At 41.8% G+C, this 19,039-nt stretch overlaps 2 protein-coding genes across 4 annotated transcripts; one reads left to right on the top strand and one right to left on the bottom strand.

Moving 5' to 3' along the window:
• Window positions 1-4,132: 4,132 nt before the first annotated feature.
• Window positions 4,133-5,352, top strand: LOC139409812 (claudin-23-like). The gene has a single exon (XM_071155187.1). The coding sequence runs from the start codon at window positions 4,176-4,178 to the stop codon at window positions 4,974-4,976; it is 801 nt and encodes a 266-aa protein (XP_071011288.1). The 5' UTR covers window positions 4,133-4,175; the 3' UTR covers window positions 4,977-5,352.
• A 5,573-nt stretch (window positions 5,353-10,925) lies between these two features.
• LOC139408248 (zonadhesin-like) lies at window positions 10,926-18,537 on the bottom strand. Of its 3 annotated transcripts, none has more exons than XM_071151914.1 (5): window positions 18,355-18,537; window positions 15,397-15,500; window positions 13,769-14,089; window positions 13,603-13,661; window positions 10,926-13,377 (listed from the first exon to the last, which is right to left on the bottom strand). In XM_071151914.1, exons 3-4 carry the CDS (start codon window positions 14,053-14,055, stop codon window positions 13,613-13,615), a joined length of 336 nt encoding a protein of 111 aa, XP_071008015.1. In that variant the 5' UTR covers window positions 14,056-14,089; window positions 15,397-15,500; window positions 18,355-18,537; the 3' UTR covers window positions 10,926-13,377; window positions 13,603-13,612. The 3 variants fall into 3 exon arrangements, with proteins under 3 accessions (XP_071008015.1, XP_071008014.1, XP_071008013.1); XM_071151913.1 differs by having other exon boundaries at window positions 15,397-15,503; window positions 18,355-18,483; XM_071151912.1 differs by lacking the exon at window positions 18,355-18,537 and having other exon boundaries at window positions 15,397-15,606.
• Window positions 18,538-19,039: the final 502 nt, after the last annotated feature.

The following is a 19,039-nucleotide window of genomic DNA, read 5'->3' as shown; positions in this document are numbered from 1 at the left end:
GGCTGAGGGGATTACTATTTATTTTTATGGTCACCTCCTGGCATTTGAGGGCTTTGTGATGGTATGAGTGGGAGTCAGTTGTTTTTAAATTATTGTACAATTTGGTTACTTTTTGGGGGGTATTAATCAGAAGAGGGCCTAATTCTGCTCTGCATGCGTTGTTTGGACTTTTTCTCTGAAGAGGCTCTTACAGAATTCTCCTCTTTGTTCGTGTAGTATTTCCAGGATTTGACATTGTGTTGTTGGCGACTTCTTCTGTGGGTTTTAATGACGGACTGCAACCCAAAAAGGTGTATTGCCGCCACTAACTGAAAAGGTTGAAACCATAATGGGCAATTCCACATGCAAGGTTTCACTTGGGTTTCTGTCCCATTTGTCAAATTCTTGCTTTGTAATTGGATCCAACCCTTCAAATCAATCAAATGTACTTATAAAGCCCTTTTTACATCAGCCAATGTCACAAAGTGCTATACAAAAACCCAGCCTAAAACCCCAAAAAGCAAGCAATGCAGTGGCTAGGAAACCCCCCTAGAAAGGCAGGAAGCTAGGAAGAAACCTAGAGAGGAACCAGGTTCTGAGGGGTGGCCAGTCCTCTTCTGGCTGTGCTGGGTGGGGATTATAACAGCACATGGCCAAGATGTTCAGCTTCAGACCAGCTTCAAATACTACTAATAATCACAGTGGTTGTAGAGGGTGTAACAGGTCAACACCTCAGGAGTAAATGTCAGTTGGCATTCATAGCCAAACATTAAGAGTTCGAGACAGCAGGTGCGGTAGAGAGAGAGTCGAAAACAGCAGGTCCGGGACAAGGTAGCATGTCCGGTGAACAGGTCAGGGTTCCATAGCCGCAGGCAAACTGGAGCAGCAGTATGACCAGGTGGACTGGGGACATCAAGGAGTTATCAGGCCAGGTAGTCCTGAGGCATGATCCCAGGGCTCAGGTTCTCTGGGAGGGGAGGGATAGGTGGACTGGGGACATCAAGGAGTCATCAGGCCAGGTAGTCCTGAGGCATGATCCCAGGGCTCAGGTCCTCTGGGAGGGGAGGGATAGGTGGACTGGGGACATCAAGGAGTTATCAGGCCAGGTAGTCCTGAGGCATGATCCCAGGGCCCAGGTCCTCTGGGAGGGGAGGGATAGGTAAACTGGGGACATCAAGGAGTCATCAGGCCAGGTAGTCCTGAGGCATGATCCCAGGGCTCAGGTCCTCTGGGAGGGGAGGGATAGGTGGACTGGGGACATCAAGGAGTTATCAGGCCAGGTAGTCCTGAGGCATGATCCCAGGGCTCAGGTCCTCTGGGAGGGGAGGGATAGGTGGACTGGGGACAACAAGGAGTCATCAGGCCAGGTAGTCCTGAGGCATGGAGCCAGGGCTCAGGTCCTCCGGGAGAGATAGAGAGAATTAGAGGGAGCATACTTCAATTCACACAGGACACCGGATAAGAGAGGAGAAGTACTCCAGATATAACAGTCTGACCCTAGCCTCCCGACACAAACTAGTGCAGCATAAATACTGTGCAGCATAAATACTGGAGGCCGAGACAGGAGGGGTCGGGAGACACCTTGAACCATGTACGACGATACCCCCAGACAGTGCCAACCACGCAGGATTTAACCCCATCCACTTTTCCAAAGCACAGACCCTGACCCTACTACCCTGATACAAGGCAGAGTATAGCTCACCCTTCACTGCCATATAGTGCTCTATTATTGATTAGAATATTTTGAACCAGATCCTAATTGGTACAATATGTTTAATTTAATAGATAGTTAAATGGCAGAGAAAGCCCTCCTTGGTTTGTCTTTCAGTTCATTCACAGCCAGGTTGGAATTCCCTGTGGAGCTCTTGTTTAGTCCCTATGTGTCTGTGTATTCTATATGAGTGGAGCCCAGTAAAAAGTACAGTTGGGTTAGGGGTTAGGGTTTACATACACCTTAGCCAAATACATTTGAATTTAGTTTTTCACAATTCCTGACATTTAATCCTAGTAAAAAATCCTTGTCTTAGGTCAGATAGATTCACCACTTTATTTTAAGAACGTGATGTCAGAATAATAGTAGAGAGAATTGTTTATTTCAGCTTTTATTTCTTTCATCACATTCCCAGAAGGTCAGATGTTTACAGACACTCAATTAGTATTTGGTAGCATTGCCTTTAAATTGTTTAACTTGGGTCAAATGTTTCGAACTGTAGTCTGTTTTTTTTACGGCGGTTTTGGAGCAGTGGCTTCTTCCTTGCTCAGTGGCCTTTCAGGTTATGTCAATATAGGACTCGTTTTACTGTGGATATAGATACTTTTGTACTGGTTTCCTCCAGCATCTTTACAAGACCCTTTGATATTATTCTGGGATTGATTTGCACATTTCGCACCAAAGTACGTTCATCTCTAGGAGACAGAACGCGTCGCCTTCCTGAGCAGTATGATGGCCATGGTGTTTATACTTGCGTACTATTGTTTGTACAGATGAACGTGGTACCTTCAGGCATTTGGAAATTGCTCCCAAGGATGAACCAGACTTGTGGGGGTCTATAATTGTTTTTCTGAGGTCTTGGCTGATTTCTTTTGATTTTCCCATGATGTCAAGCAAAGAGACACTGAGTTTGAAGGTAGGCCTTGAAATACATCCACAGGTACACCTCCAATTGACTCAAATGATGTCAATTAGCCTATCAGAAGCTTCTAAAGCCATAGCATCATTTTCTGGAAAGGCACAGTCAACTTAGTGTATGTAAACTTCTGACCCACTGGAATTGTGATACAGTGAATTATAAGTGAAATAATCTGTCTGTAAAAAATTACTGGAAAGATTACTTGTGTTATGCAGAAAGTAGATTTCCTAACCGACTTGCCAAAACTACAGTTCGTTAACAAGAAATTTGTGGAGTGGTTGAAAAACTAGTTTTAATGACTCCAACCTAAGTGTATGTAAACTTCTGACTTCAACTGTATATTGGTTTCTCTGACATCTGGACCTTTTATGGAATATTATAATGTTAGTATTTTTGAGATTGACTGTCCGGGCCCAGGTTTGACAGACTGCAGACAAACTACTTGTTCCCTCTTCTGTGGGGGCAGCAGTACCAGGTCATCTGACTGCAGGAGACATTGGATTTCTGTGTCATTAAGAGTGAGATCGGGAGCTGTTGACTGCTCATGTTTTTTAGACAATTAATTTAGCTCATTTCATTCACAAAGTTCAGGTATGGAAAGCTCTTAGAGACTAATTTAGAAAGTAATCCCAGGTGAATGTAACATGTTTTGACTCATACAAATGTTAGAATTTTTCTTCCACTTTGACATTCATATGCATATTCATGTAGACTGTTGACAAAAAAGGACAATTAGATCCATTTGAATCACACTTTTTAACAAGAAAATGTGGGGGAATAAGTAAAGGGGTGTGACTACTTTCTGAAGGCACTGTGTGAGAGACCAGCCCACCCTATTAAAAGAAAGATGGCCCAGCCCAATCTGCCCATGCAGACAGGTATACTATGCTGTATGAAATACTAATAAAGTTAAACATTTTTAGAGTGTAGGACCAAACGTTTAATTCTCCCTGCATCAATTGACTGTTTCATCGTCATCACCACCACCATGACAGGCCAGTTCCTGTAGAGCCACATTCCAGAACATTCTCAGTTGAGGAAGTCATCTGGTGACCACATTCCTAGTCAGGCTGTTAGCTTCGAGGAAGCCATAACATAAAACCTATTGATATTACTCACAGTCAGTTAAATGCATCATCGTGATTGGTTCCTTTCTTATTAGGCTAAACTGCCAATATGTTATAACATAAGGAGATTGACACGAAAATGAAAAGGCGGGAAATATATATTTGTTTAATATAATGTGCGTGTATTTTCAAATATCATTAACTAGGATGATATAGCATACATATAGCATACTGAAGCCCAACATTTAGATACAAATATGAAATGAGAGTCGTATAATAGCCTATATCAAATTGGACGAGATTAGAAGCTGTCTAAAGCAGATGCAACAGGTGCTCTTTCAAAGAGAAACCACACCCAATTTATTATCACCGTACCACCTCCCCAGTTTCAGTCGGACAAGTTTTTAAGACAACACTCCAGACTGTCAACTTTAGTTTACTTAGACTGACTAGTGCTGCTGTATCACCTTAACAAGTTAGTAACAGCAGTCCAGAAGCCATGCCGAGCCACGCGGAGCAGTGGATCCGCACTTCGATGCGCACCCCGGGCATTTTTATCTTCGGAATGGTCCTTGCCCCTTGCGGCTGGATCCTAAACCTCACAGCGACAGTGGCTCCCAACTGGAGAACCATCAACACTATCGCCTTACTGCCGGTTGATACGTTCCTACAACAAGGCATCTGGGACATATGCAAGACGTCCAGCTCGTCCCAAGTAAACCAATGTAACCAAAAGGACGAGGCGTACTTCAACAACCAGATTATAGCGGTCGCCCAGGGCTTGATGGTAGCGTCTCTGATATTGACTCTGATTGGGCTGGCCACGGCAACCCCCGGGGTAAGGTGCTGGAAAGACCGCCCGAACTGGACAGTAGCCGGGCTGGGGGGAATGCTCATCTTTCTGTCTGGAGTCTTGACGATCATCCCTATTGCATGGTACACTCACATCTTCAAGGACATCGCCGCATCCAGCACCGACATTCGCGTTGGCTACTGTATTATTTTGGGATACATCGGGGGCATCTTCGAGCTACTGGGCGGCTTGGTCATGTTCATTGGGATATGTCGTTGCTGTGGCGGTAAGAACCGCGGAGAGACGCGAATCTCGGAGACCACAGCACACTTCAGAAACACCAAAACCCCACCGCGCCGCATCGAGGTGCCGAGCATAGCCCGAACCCGGAGTAGCGCTAGCAGCGTCCCCTACTCTAAAGACTCCATGGAAGACGAGGCGGACTTCCCCCGGGCAAAGAGCACCTCGTACGGAGGAAGACGACCCGCTTATGACGTTGATCTGTGAGGACATTATGGTGAAGTGGGCCAGTTGCCATTGATAGGTGTGACATGTATACTATAGCACTACACAGTAACATGACATATCTACCAATAAAATGACATTTACCTCTACATGTAGGCATGTCGTTTTAACCATAAAACTAGACCTAATCTTGTTGTTTGGGTGAATATGATAGAAATATAAATTATTTCACACTTTTGGGAATATGCCTATGATGTGGCCTATGGCATGTTTGTATTTGAAGATGTAACATTATTTACAAATTACAATGCCAGCGCCAAAGAACATGGAATACAGTGCCTTCGGGAAGTATTCAGACCCCTTGACTTTTTCTACATTTTGTTAGGTTACAACCTTATAACATTTATAAAATTGTTTTTTTCCCATCAATCTACACACACTACCCTGTAATGGCAATGCAAAAACAGGCTTTTAGAAATGTTTGCTAATTTATAAAAAATAAATACTAAATTTACATAAGTATTCAGACCCTTGACTCAGTTCTTTGTTTAAGCACCTTTGGCAGTAATTACAGCCTCGAGTCTTGGGTATAATGCTATAAGCTTGGTACACCTGTATTTGGGGAGTTTATCCCATTTTTCTCTGCAGATCCTCAAGTTCTGTCAGGTTGGATGGGGAGCGTCTCTGCACATCTATTTCCAGGTCTCTCGAGAGATGTTCCATCGGGTTCAAGTCCGAGCTCTGGCTGGGCCACTCAAGGACATCCAGAGACTTGTCCCGAAGCCACTCCTACGTTGTCTTGCCTGTGTGCTTAGGGTCGTTGTCCTGTTGGAAGTGAACCTTTGCCACAGTCTGAGGTCCTGAGTGCTCTGAAGCAGGTTTTCATCAAGGATCTCTGTACTTTGCTCCGCTCATTTTTCCCTCAATCCTGACTAGTCTCCCAGTCCCTGCCGCTGATAACATCCCCACAGCATGATGCTGCCACCACCATGCTTCACCGTAGGGATGGTGCCAGGTTTCCTCCCAACGTGACGCTTGGCATTCAGGCTAAAGATTTGAATCTTGGTTTCATCAGACCAGAGAATCTTGTTTCTCATGGTCAGAGTCCTTTAGGTGCCTTTTGGCAAACTCCAACTGGGCTGTCATGTGCCTTTTACTGAGGAGTGGCTTCCGTCCGGCCCCTCAACCATAAAGGCCTGATTGGTGGCGTGCTGCAGAGATGATTGTCCTTCTGGAAGGTTCTCCCATCTCCACAGAGAAACTCCAGAGCTCTGTCTGAGTGACCATCAGGCTCTGGCCACCACCCTGACAAAGGCCCTTCTCCCCCGATTGCTCAGCTGGGCAACAAGTTCTAGGAAGAGTGTTGGTAGTTCCAAACATATTCCATTTAAGAATGAGGCCACTGTTCTTGGGGACCTTCAATGCTGCAGAAATGTTTTGGTACCCTTCCCCAAATCTGTGCCTCAACACAATCCTGACTCGGAGCTCAACGGACAATTTCTTCGACCTAATGGCTTGGTTTTTTGCTCTGACATGCACTGTCAATTGTGACAGGTGTGTGCCTTTCCAAATCATGTCCAATCAATTTAATTGACCACAGGTGGACTCCAATCAAGTTTTAGCTGCTGCCAACATACTGACTCATCTCTAGCCACTTTAATAATGACACATTTATGTAATAAATACATCACTAGCCACTTTAAATAATGTTTACATACCCTACATTACTCATCTCATATGTATATACTGTCTACTGCATCTTGCCTATGCTGCACGGCCATCGCTCATTCATTTATTTTTATGTACATATTCTTATGCATTCCTTTACTTGTGTGATAAGGTAGTTGTGAAATTGCTAGGTTAGATTACTTGTTAGATATTACTGCATAGTCGGAACTAGAAGCACAAGCATTTCGCTACACTCGCATTAATATCTGCTAACCATGTGTATGTGACAAATAAAATTTGATTGAGAAACATTTAAAAGATTATCAATGGAAACAGGATGCACCTGAGCTCAATTTCAAGTCTCACAGAAAAGGGTCTGAATACAAGAAATCAAATCAAATCAAAATCAAATCAAATCAAATCAAATGTATTTATATAGCCCTTCGTACATCAGCTGATATCTCAAAGTGCTGTACAGAAACCCAGCCTAAAACCCCAAACAGCAAGCAATGCAGGTGTAGAAGCACGGTGGCTAGGAAAAACTCCCTAGAAAGGCCAAAACCTAGGAAGAAACCTAGAGAGGAACCAGGCTATGTGGGGTGGCCAGTCCTCTTCTGGCTGTGCCGGGTGGAGATTATAACAAAACATGGTCAAGATGTTCAAATGTTCATAAATGACCAGCATGGTCGAATAATAATAAGGCAGAATAGTTGAAACTGGAGCAGCAGCACAGTCAGGTGGACTGGGGACAGCAAGGAGTCATCATGTCAGGTATTCCTGGGGCATGGTCCTATGGCTCAGGTCCTCCGAGAGAGAGAAAGAAAGAGAGAATTAGAGAGAGCATATGTGGGATGGCCAGTCCTCTTCTGGCTGTGCCGGGTGGAGATTATAACAGAACATGGCCAAGATGTTCAAATGTTCATAAATGACCAGCATGGTCGAATAATAATAAGGCAGAACAGTTGAAACTGGAGCAGCAGCACAGCCAGGTGGACTGGGGACAGCAAGGAGTCATCATGTCAGGTAGTCCTGGGGCATGGTCCTAGGGCTCAGGTCCTCCGAGAGAGAGAAAGAGAGAAGGAGAGAATTAGAGAACGCACACTTAGATTCACACAGGACACCGAATAGGACAGGAGAAGTACTCCAGATATAACAAACTGACCCTAGCCCCCCGACACATAAACTACTGCAGCATAAATACTGGAGGCTGAGACAGGAGGGGTCAGGAGACACTGTGGCCCCATCCGAGGACACCCCCGGACAGGGCCAAACAGGAAGGATATAACCCCACCCACTTTGCCAAAGCACAGCCCCCACAACACTAGAGGGATATCTTCAACCACCAACTTACCATCCTGAGACAAGGCTGAGTATAGCCCACAAAGACCTCCGCCACGGCACAACCCAAGGGGGGGGGGGGGGGCGCCAACCCAGACAGGATGACCACATCAGTGACTCAACCCACTCAGGTGACGCACCCCCTCCAGGGACGGCATGAGAGAGCCCCAGTAAAGCCAGTGACTCAGCCCCTGTAATAGGGTTAGAGGCAGAGAATCCCAGTGGAAAGAGGGGAACCGGCCAGGCAGAGACAGCAAGGGCGGTTCGTTGCTCCAGAGCCTTTCCGTTCACCCTCCCACTCCTGGGCCAGACTACACTCAATCATATGACCCACTGAAGAGATGAGTCTTCAGTAGAGACTTAAAGGTTGAGACCGAGTTTGCGTCTCTGACATGGGTAGGCAGACCGTTCCATAAAAATGGAGCTCTATAGGAGAAAGCCCTGCCTCCAGCTGTTTGCTTAAAAATTCTAGGGACAATTAGGAGGCCTGCGTCTTGTGACCGTAGCGTACGTGTAGGTATGTACGGCAGGACCAAATCAGAGAGATAGGTAGGAGCATGCCCATGTAATGCTTTGTAGGTTAGCAGTAAAACCTTGAAATCAGCCCTTGCTTTGACAGGAAGCCAGTGTAGAGAGGCTAGCACTGGAGTAATATGATCAAATTTTTGGGTTCTAGTCAGGATTCTAGCAGCCGTATTTAGCACAATTCTAAGAACCTGTTTTCGCCTTGTGATTATGGTGTATTGTGTGGGTATTTCTGAGTAATGGCCTTTATTTAATCCATTTTATAATAAGACTAATGTAACATAATGTGTTAGGTCAAGGGGTCTGAATACTATATACACACACACTTAAATATTGGATGGGTCAGGATCTGTGTGCTCAAATCAGTCGACTTAACTGTCTAAATGCACTTTACATTCTATTCCAGGAGGACAGGCTGCTCAGACTGCATGTTACTAACCTAAATGGAACACATTTTATTAAGGGCTGTTTAGCCTACAAGTTATCCTACTGCTAGGCCTACATGTTATGATCCTACTGTAAGTGATTTTATTTAGGGCTGCTAGGCCTACATGTTCTTACTGTAGGATACAAGGGGTTTTATTAAATCAACTTTTTAGTGTTTTTCTGTTTAATATATTCTATTCATTCCTACTGAGGGTTGACATGTTGAATTAACAGTTAAACGACAGTAGTTTGACTCTACAGACCGAGGTTAAGCTACAAGACAGAATAGTGAAACAGAAATCACAGGTGTCCCATTGAATTGGAGTTGCCAGACATCCGCCAGGGGCTGATTTTGCGATACAGTGTAGCCCACACATTCATATTTTGGGGTGCTTAACATCACCAGCACCACATCTTTATGATATATCTTGTTATAAGTGCAACGTTACAGGTTGGAATGTCAATTCTCAAATTATATTAGGTCTAATATACGTGACAAATGTACCATTTTTTGTTAAATTGGTGTTTTAATTTGTTGATAAAATGTGGGACATGATTGTTTGGTTGCGGGACAAAGGGACAAAATGCGGGACATAATTGGTCACGCCAACATCTGCTACCACTGTTCCTTGATTAAATGTCGACAAATGACATGTTTAGTGTTTTTGTAAATATAAAATGTTATACTTTCCACCGGGGATTGTAACTGGTTCAGGGAACAGAACCGAAAAAGTGATCCAACCGAAAAAGAAAGTGATCCATACTATTCTGGAACAGAACCATTATTTTAAAAGCATGGGAACCAGTTAATAACGTTATTTTACATTCCAGGCATTTGTTTCTAATCCCACAAAAAGAAAAACAAAGCTCCTATGCAAAGCCCTCACTGTCAGTCAAACATATTCCAGTGTCTGCCTGAAAACTTTGACTGAGCATGTTTAGGCTGCCTTCCCCTACCCCTTCTGAAGCAGAGGCTACTGTACTGACAGGACAAGCTTTTTTTAATGTATTTAACCTCTATTTAACCAGGTCGGCCAGTTGAGAACAAGTTCTCATTTACAACTGCGACCTGGCCAAGATAAAGCAAAGCAGTACGACAGAGATAAACAAATGTTGTCAATAACACAATAGAATAACCTATATATTTTGTGTGCAAAGGTAATAAGATTAGGGAGGTAAGGCAATAAATAGGCCATAGTGGCAAAATAATTACAATTTAGCAATTAAACACGAGTGATAGATGTGCAGAAGATGAATGTGCAAGTAGAGATACTGGGATACAAAAGAGCAAGAGGGTAAGTAATTATATGGAGATGAGGTAGTTGGGTGTGCTATTTAGCAGAGAACTGGAAGGAAAGGCGGCCAAAGGGCGAGTTGGCTTTGGGGCTGACCAGTGAAATATACCTGCTGGAGCGCGTGCTACGGGTGCGTGCTGCTATGGTGACCAGTGAGCTGAGAAGGCAGGGCTTTACCCTGCCTTTTTACAGTACAAGATTGATTCAGAAGATAGATTTTTAATTAGCTAGACGAGAATGGATTCACTTTTTCAGGGCTAGTTAAGGATACTATAGGCCTAGTTATCACGTTCCCTGTTCGATTTATTAACTACAAAAAAGGTAAGACGTGTTTTTAATGCCACTGCCCTTCTGGTGCACTTGTCTGTCCATCACACATCTGCTCTATCCGCACTGATCGGTGAAGTCATTTAATAGGTTAAATGTGTTTTTTTAAAGTTTATTTGACAGGTTATAAAAAGGAATATATACTGGTACATTTTTTGTTGTTGCTTCAAACCAGTTCAGAACTTTATTTTGCTGGTCAGAAGAGTTGAACAAAACGATTGTAAAATAATTTATTCCAAACCCTGCTTTCTACTCTAGGAATGCTAACAAGTTGTTTTGTTGGCCAAGTACATGGATGTCATAAACAGGTAAAAACTAGGCCTAGTGATCTACAGGTTAGTTCTACAAAATGTGATGGGTTTGACAAATGTGATAAACAATCCGTTTAAAAGGATACCACTAGGAGACATTGATCACACAGAAGTAAACAGTGTTTTAATGTGAATTTGCCCAGGTTTAAGCATATCCAAAATTCAGATACAAGAACAAAGCTTAAAAAATACAATGGATAAAATATTTTGTTTGCAATGCATCTACAATAATTATTCAAGAACATAATAGCATTTTATCCACATGGAATTAACAAGGCGGTTGTATGATCCGAAGGTCCATGACTGGACAGGCTTCCATTATGTTCTCACCAACCTCTAGAGGGAGAGACTGGAGCAGCTTGAAATTAAGACAAAAACTCACTTGAGTTTACAGTTACAAGAGAAAATTATATCAGCGAGGGGACCAGACTTGTATACAGTGTATATTTTCAAACCTTTGTGGCCAATGAAAAGCTCAGTTGGAATTCCTGTCATGTTTTGGAGCAACTGAATGTTGCCATTGCTTAGGTCTATTAATCACTGATGAGTCAGAGATAACACTAAGTCAGGCAACACAAAATCAGTTAACACAAACCACAAGCAACACAACCACAAGCAACACAACCACAAGCAACACAACCACAAGCAACACAAACCAGTCAGGCAACAATCAGGCAACACAGCCACAAGCAACACAAACCAGTCAGGCAACAATCAGGCAACAAACCACAAGCAACACAAACAAGTTAGGAAACAGAGTGCATCACCACACAGTCATAACAGCATGTATCACCATATAAACTAGACAGGCCAGGATCAGTGTGAGAAAAGCTGCTGCTCGTCGAGGCTTTGGTTTCCCAGGAAAAAAAGTCTAAAGTTAGTCAGTATAAAGACGTAACCAAAAAAAAAAAAGAAGTCCTTTATACGAGTAGTCACACCATGTGGTTTTATATTAGTACCACAGCATATTTATTTATATAAGAAGTCCTATTGTATAGTAGTTAACACTAGTAGTACTAGCGCATGTAGTTTATATGAATAGTACTACAGTATATAGTTGGTAATATAAATAGTACTAAAGTTTTTAGTTGCTCGTATTAAAAGTACTACAGTATATAGTTGTTTATATGAATAGTACTTCAGTATACTGTATACAGTAGTCGTGTATATAATTATTTTGTTTATATGAATAGTACTACAATATGTAGTTTACATGAAGAGTACTACAGTATATAGTTGTTTATATGAAGAGTACTACAGTATATAGTTATTTATATATGTACCAGGGGTGGAGCCAATGAAAAGGCCTAGCTCTGATGTTGGACAATAACATTCACTTTGATCTAAGGCATTCAGCAGCACAATAGGGATAGTCATGCAATCCTAAGTATGCAAGACGAAACCTGTTTTGACAAACACTACAGCCTGTATAAAACAGTGTTTATTTTCAAACCTCAATCCCCAGCGGATGCTTTCTGTTGCCAATGAAAAACACTGTTGGACTGACTGGTTTACCAGCGTTGAAATTCCTGTCATGTTTTGGAGAAAATGTGTTAAATGTTTCCACTCCTTAGGTGTGTCTTTCAATCACTTGTCCTGAGTCAGATAACACTAAAAGTCAGGCAACTAATCAGTCAGGCCAGGCTCTAAAGGAGGTAAGCCAGTCAGGCCAGGCTCAAACGGAAGGAAATTGTTGAGAAATTTCATTTTTATGTAACCTTTAATATTGGGGTTTAACTAGGCAAGTCAGTTGAGAACAAATTCTTATTTAAAATGACGGCCTACCCCAACGACCCTGGGCCAATTGTGCGCCGCCCTATGGGACTCCTAATCATGGTCGGTTGTGATACAGCCTGGAATTGAACCAGGGTCTGTAGTGACACCTTTAGCACTGAGATGCAGTGCCTTAGACTGCTGCACCACTCTGGAGTAACGACTTTTCAAATAAGTCACGTTACGTTCGCTGACAGTTTGTTAGCATAGAACTGCATAGCGTATCATAACAGCAGTTGCTTGTAGGTACCGTATGTTAGCTAGCTACTAATACAAACTTGCCAGTATATTAACTATATGCTATCTTTGCTTAGCTAAGTGGTATGGCCGTTGTGGGTTCTCAATGAAGTCGTAAAACGTCTAGCTAGTAATTTGTTAGCTATGCTAACAAGAAGTTGTATAGCAACAGCATCAACTACAGATAGACAGGTGAAGCGCTAGTACAATCAACTGAAAGGATACCGGTCATTTACAGTATACTAAAAATCAACAAACAGTATATAGTATGTAATATACACTTATTAAGTATGTAGTATACAGTTTGTTAGTATTCGAACACAGCTATCGCCAAAAACAGTCCTTACTTTTTACGAGTCGTCCCACCATATATGTATTTCTATTAGTACCACAGCATAGTTGTTTATATAAGTAGTGCTATGGTATAGTAGTTAACACTAGCGCATGTAGTTCATATGAAGAGTACTACAGTATATAATTGTTTATACTGGGGATAAAGCCTGATGAAGGGGATGTGCTCTGATGTTGGACCGTCAACCAAACCTACAAGAAGAGTGTGACAATGACATTAAAATCACAGAGAACAGACATTCAGTTCACTAGACATGTTAAAGACTTCAGAAACTTTAAAACATTTATACAAATTGTTTTAACTACTGTAAATAACATCATACCAGTTTTTTTCTTAACATGAAATTCATGTTTGTGGCATGAGTTATGGTTCACTTATTGCTAATTATTGTGTGAGAACGTGGTTGAATGTCCTACCTTGATGGTGCTACAGAATGTCTTTCTCTAAACCAGTTGAATCCTTGGCTGCAGCTTTCCTATAACGACACAAACATTAGCACAAGTGTTCCAGGTACAGGAGGACCGTTTCACCATACGTTCAGTTGGCTGTATTTAATTATGATAATAATTCTATAGTTACCACCTTTTGACCTTGACCCTCTGCCTGATGAACGCAATGAGGAAGGAGACGATGAGGATGCCAACGATAAAGGCCACTACCCCCAGGGTGAGCGGAACACCGATTGCCTCATTGACACTCTCATGGCAGAACTCTCCTCTGTACCCCAGGATACACTCACAGGTGGTGGCCTGTCCCTGAGCCACACAGTGACCATGTCCTTTACACAGCTGGACAGCACAGGACTGCAGGTCCAGGCCACGCACCACACCATCGTCCAGGTGGACGGTTACGGTGGGAGAGATAGCCATGACATCGGCTGAGTCTCAGGTCACACCAGGGTAGCTGGGGATGGAGCAAAGACCTAAAGCCTTAACATACAGTATGTATAGTACCATCTATACCATGTGTTATAAAATGTCTAAAAACCTGTTTTCGCTTTGTCATTTGATTTTGTGTGTAGATAAATGTTTTTATTCAATTTTAGAATAAGGCTGTAACTTAAAATGTGGAAAAAGGGCCTGAATACTTTTCGAACGCACTGTATCCTCATTATGGCTGAGCAAACAGCTAGACTAGAAGACATGCTCTGTAGTTATGGCTGAGCAAACAGCTACACTAGAAGACATGCTCTGTAGTTATGGCTGAGCAAACAGCTAGACTAGAAGACATGCTCTGTAGTTATGGCTGAGCAAACAGCTAGACTAGAAGACATGCTCTGTAGTTATGGCTGAGCAAACAGCTAGACTAGAAGACATGCTCTGTAGTTATGGCTGAGCAAACAGCTAGACTAGAAGACATATGCTCTGTAGTTATGGCTGAGCAAACAGCTAGACTAGAAGACATATGCTCTGTAGTTATGGCTGAGCAAACAGCTAGACTAGAAGACATGCTCTGTAGTTATGGCTGAGCAAACAGCTAGACTAGAAGACATGCTCTGTAGTTATGGCTGAGCAAACAGCTAGACTAGAAGACATGCTCTGTAGTTATGGCTGAGCAAACAGCTAGACTAGAAGACATATGCTCTGTAGTTATGGCTGAGCAAACAGCTAGACTAGAAGACATATGCTCTGTAGTTATGGCTGAGCAAACAGCTAGACTAGAAGACATATGCTCTGTAGTTATGGCTGAGCAAACAGCTAGACTAGAAGACATATGCTCTGTAGTTATGGCTGAGCAAACAGCTAGATTAGAAGACATATGCTCTGTAGTTATGGCTGAGCAAGCAGCTAGACTAGAAGACATATGCTCTGTAGTTATGGCTGAGCAAACAGCTAGACTAGAAGACATATGCTCTGTAGTTATGGCTGAGCAAACAGCTAGATTAGAAGACAGGTGTGCTTATGGCTGAGCAGAGCTAGATTTGAAGACATATGTACTGTAGTTATGGCCGAGCAGACAGTTAGAAGACAGATACATTTATGGCTGCGCAGAAAGCTAGATATGAAGACAGATGTAGCTAAGGCTGATCAGACATCTAGATTAAAAGACCGATGTAGCCTAGTTATGCTTGAGCAGCTTGGAAGCACCCAGTCAATCAGGTTCAACAGGATCACAGACCTTAAACAATGGCTCCAGGTGAAAAACTGACACCCAAGGCAGGAATGGTGGAGAACATTACATACCAACACATCTCTAAAAAGGTTACTTACTAGTATTAGAGTGTAGAGAAGACTAACCAGTCAGGGCGTAGAGAATGCTTCTTTAAAAGAGGATTCCTTGGTTTAATCTGGGATATGCATCTGAATTTACACTGCTTCTATAGAGGTGTTCAGAGAGAGAGAGAAACTTTCCTTTACAAAATAAATCAGGAACAGGAAGGAGACGAGCACCTAACCCAAGCTCTGTGAATAGCTGAAAACAGGAACTATCAGCTCAGCTAGAGCCAACTACCCCTCCCTGCTGGGAGGCAGTCACACAGACACTCACTGAAATGCTGCAGAGAAAACGGACTGCCTGTGTAAAGACAGTCTAATTCTGATCTTCATTTCACTAATTGGTATTTTGACCGCTCTGAAAAAGCTCTGACGTGAAAAGATCTGATTGGTCAAAAGACCAATTAGTCTACAATGATATATAAAAAATATTTTTTTCAATATCAGGAAGCCACAGACACAGGAATGAAGAAAACAAACTCATGCAAATTTATGCTGAAAAACTGAAATTATGTGCAAATGGGCAGTTGAGAGCTAGAGCATTCAATGGTCAATCCGTTTCTGGGCAGTTCCTTCCACTGGTACTTGATACTGCTCTGTTTGGGCCATTGTGTAGAGTGAGACTAGCGCGTGCTGCATGACCTAATATTGCTGTCTAAGGGTCTTATGTTGTCTGATTAATCAGGCTGTTGTACACAAATCAGCAGTGGTGTAAAAGCGCCCAGTTGTCATACTGGAGTAAAGATACCTTCTTAAAAGTAAATGAATCAAGTAAAAGTCACCCAGAAAAATACTACTTGAGTAAAAGTAAAAAAGTATTTGGTTTTAAATATACTTAAGTATATTTTAGCAATTACATTTACTTTTGATATTTAAGTATCACAAGTATAAATGATTTCAAATTCCTTATAATAAGCAAACATCACAATAGAGAGATACTGCTGCACTTCTAACCTCCTGTCCAATGTATGACCATAGAGACACATACACATATTTCCCTCAGATTACACAGATCCACAAAGAATTCGAAAAAAACAAAACAATTTTGATAAACTCCCATATCTACTGAGTGAAATTCCACAGTGTGCCATCACAGCAGCAAGATTTGTGACCTGTTGCCACAAGAAAAGGGCAACCAGTGAAGAACAAACACCATTGTAAATACAACCCATATTTATTTTCCCTTGTGTACCCTTAACCATTTGTACATCATTACAACACTGTATATATACACGTAATATGACATTTGTAATGTCTTTATTGTTTTGAAACTTCTGTATGTGTAATGTTTACTGTTAATTTTTATTGTTTATTACGTACCTCACTTGCTTTGGAAATGTTAACACATGTATCCCATGCCAATAAAGCCCCATGTGTGTGTGTGTGTGTGAGAGAATCGAGTACTTTTGGGCATCAGTGAAAATGTATGGAGTAAAAAGTACTTTTTTTTTAGGAATGCATTTTAGTAAAAGTTGTCAAAAATAGAAATGGTAAAGTACAGATACCCCCCAAAACGAAGTACTTTACTCCAGTGCAATTCATTGGTTTCATACAGCCTGAACCATTGGAGTGTAAAATAATGGCAATGTTCCTTTCAAGCCAGAATGTTGAATACATTTGATTTAAAACGGACTCTACCGGTTGTCTGTGTGGTTGGTCCTTCAGCTGCTTTTATTAGATGCAAAAAATACACAGGATAGTATTGTTAACCAGACTTTATTGAGAGATGGTATGTTTGGCATTGCCAGCTGAATGCAAGGAAACTCATTTAAAATGTTCAGTCAGCGGTCAGGTAACTTTTGGCTATTGTTTACATATTATGCAAGTGTTTAAATCATGTGTGTTAGAATGAAAACACACACCGAAATATAAACTGACCGAACCATATACTTAAAGGCACTAAAAGAAATGGGGGAACAATACTTTCCTGTGGAGTAAGTTGATATGTAATTGTATTCAACATTCTGTCTCGTAAGGAATATTTGCAAGGTTTCAGACTGTGTACAGTATATGAATTCATTGTGCATTACAGCCTGATTAGTCAGTCAGACAAGGTCTCATGAAGTTATCAGGAACGCGGTCCTAGGCCTTAACTGGTCTGTAACATGATTTAAAAATGTGAATATTTTGCTAGGTTTCCATCCAAAAAGTTGACAGATTTTTATTAAAATATTATAAAACTCAAAGAAAACATGTACATTTTCTGGTTCCAAACTGACTTGATAAAAATCTGTGCATTATGTAGGGCACACAAAGTAATTTTTCACTTAAGTTTATCGACCGAATAAAAAAAAATCATAAATTGAACGCGTTTGCATCACATTCAACTGTACGGATAGATTTGTCCCAAATGTTGCGTTAAATAGCCAATGTGCCTATACTGGTCTTGACACGTGCAGTTTAGCCAAAAGGTAGCAGATACAGACAGTATGGGTAGGCTGTGCGGGTTGTCTCGTCTACATGATATTATTATGGATAAGAGCGAGAATATTTGTATTTGTCAAACAGCAGTCAAGCATCGATCATCATGTCAGCAGAATACCCTCGATATTCATTGTAAAGGAGCATCTAGATGCACTTTCACTACCCTGTTAAGTTCATAACAAATGATTTAATCTGTTGCCTAATAAACTGCATGGTTTCCTGAGTTGTAGTGGGAGGGCCACACACCATATCAGGTCACTCCAAGTTTACTTCGATAGGATGGTTATAGTATCTATAATTGCGCGTAAAAGCATTTCCACCGCATTTTCTCGCGAAATTAATTTTACCAACACAAAAAGATCACAATGTCGAACAAGAAGATTCTCAGCATTTTATAAATTGTACGGAAACTTCCTGTTTCCATCACAGCGTTTAAAAAAACAAAAACTATGACTTTACTCTTATAACTGGTTGACGTGAGAAATCAGGACCGTGTATTATATACATGTGCTCAGGAGATCGCAAACTTACCGAGTTCAGGGCCAGCTCTTGACCACTTGGTCGTTGACAAAATAAATATGCACAATCCAAAAATATTTTAAAAAAGCTATTTGAAAGACTTCTGGACTCTTCTCGCTCCCAGACTACCAACAAATCCTGAGTGCTCACACCTGAGTAATTATCAAGACTTCCTGGAAGAGCACATCACCTAACCTGGTTTCTGCTGCCCCCTGGGGATTTTTATTTATATGATTTAACCTTTATTTAATGAGGCAAAACCCTTGGTCTCATACCTCTCTCAGGCCTGGGAGTTAGAGACAAACTAATGTTAGGTTTCATTGATAGACTTATTTCATCTCTTATATAGGCTCATTTTCCTATGTGACTCTATGCTTATACATGACTCATTCAATATGGCAGCCTGAGCCTCGAGGTTAGAAAAGCGGGTTAGCAACTGGAGGTTTGCCTGTTTGAATCCCAGTGCTGACAGAGGAAAAAAATCTGTCAGGAAGTGAGCCTGCAACCGTAGGGTTGTTGGCGTCAATATCTCAGGTGCCACCTACTGCCTATGTTCCAGTTAGCAAGGAACTTAAAAAACTGCTCGTTGGGTGCTGCAATGTGGCTGCCCTCTGCTCCAGCCTCTCTAACCTAATGTGTGTATTACAGGGGGCTTGGATAAAAGCCTAAATCAAATTTCTGGCATGGATTTATAATC

The sequence above is a fragment of the Oncorhynchus clarkii genome, chromosome 5 (genome assembly GCF_045791955.1).
Source record: "Oncorhynchus clarkii lewisi isolate Uvic-CL-2024 chromosome 5, UVic_Ocla_1.0, whole genome shotgun sequence".
Taxonomy (NCBI): domain Eukaryota; kingdom Metazoa; phylum Chordata; class Actinopteri; order Salmoniformes; family Salmonidae; genus Oncorhynchus; species Oncorhynchus clarkii.
The sequence above is the reverse complement of the archived record's forward strand: the minus strand, read 5'-3'. Positions and strand labels throughout refer to the sequence as shown.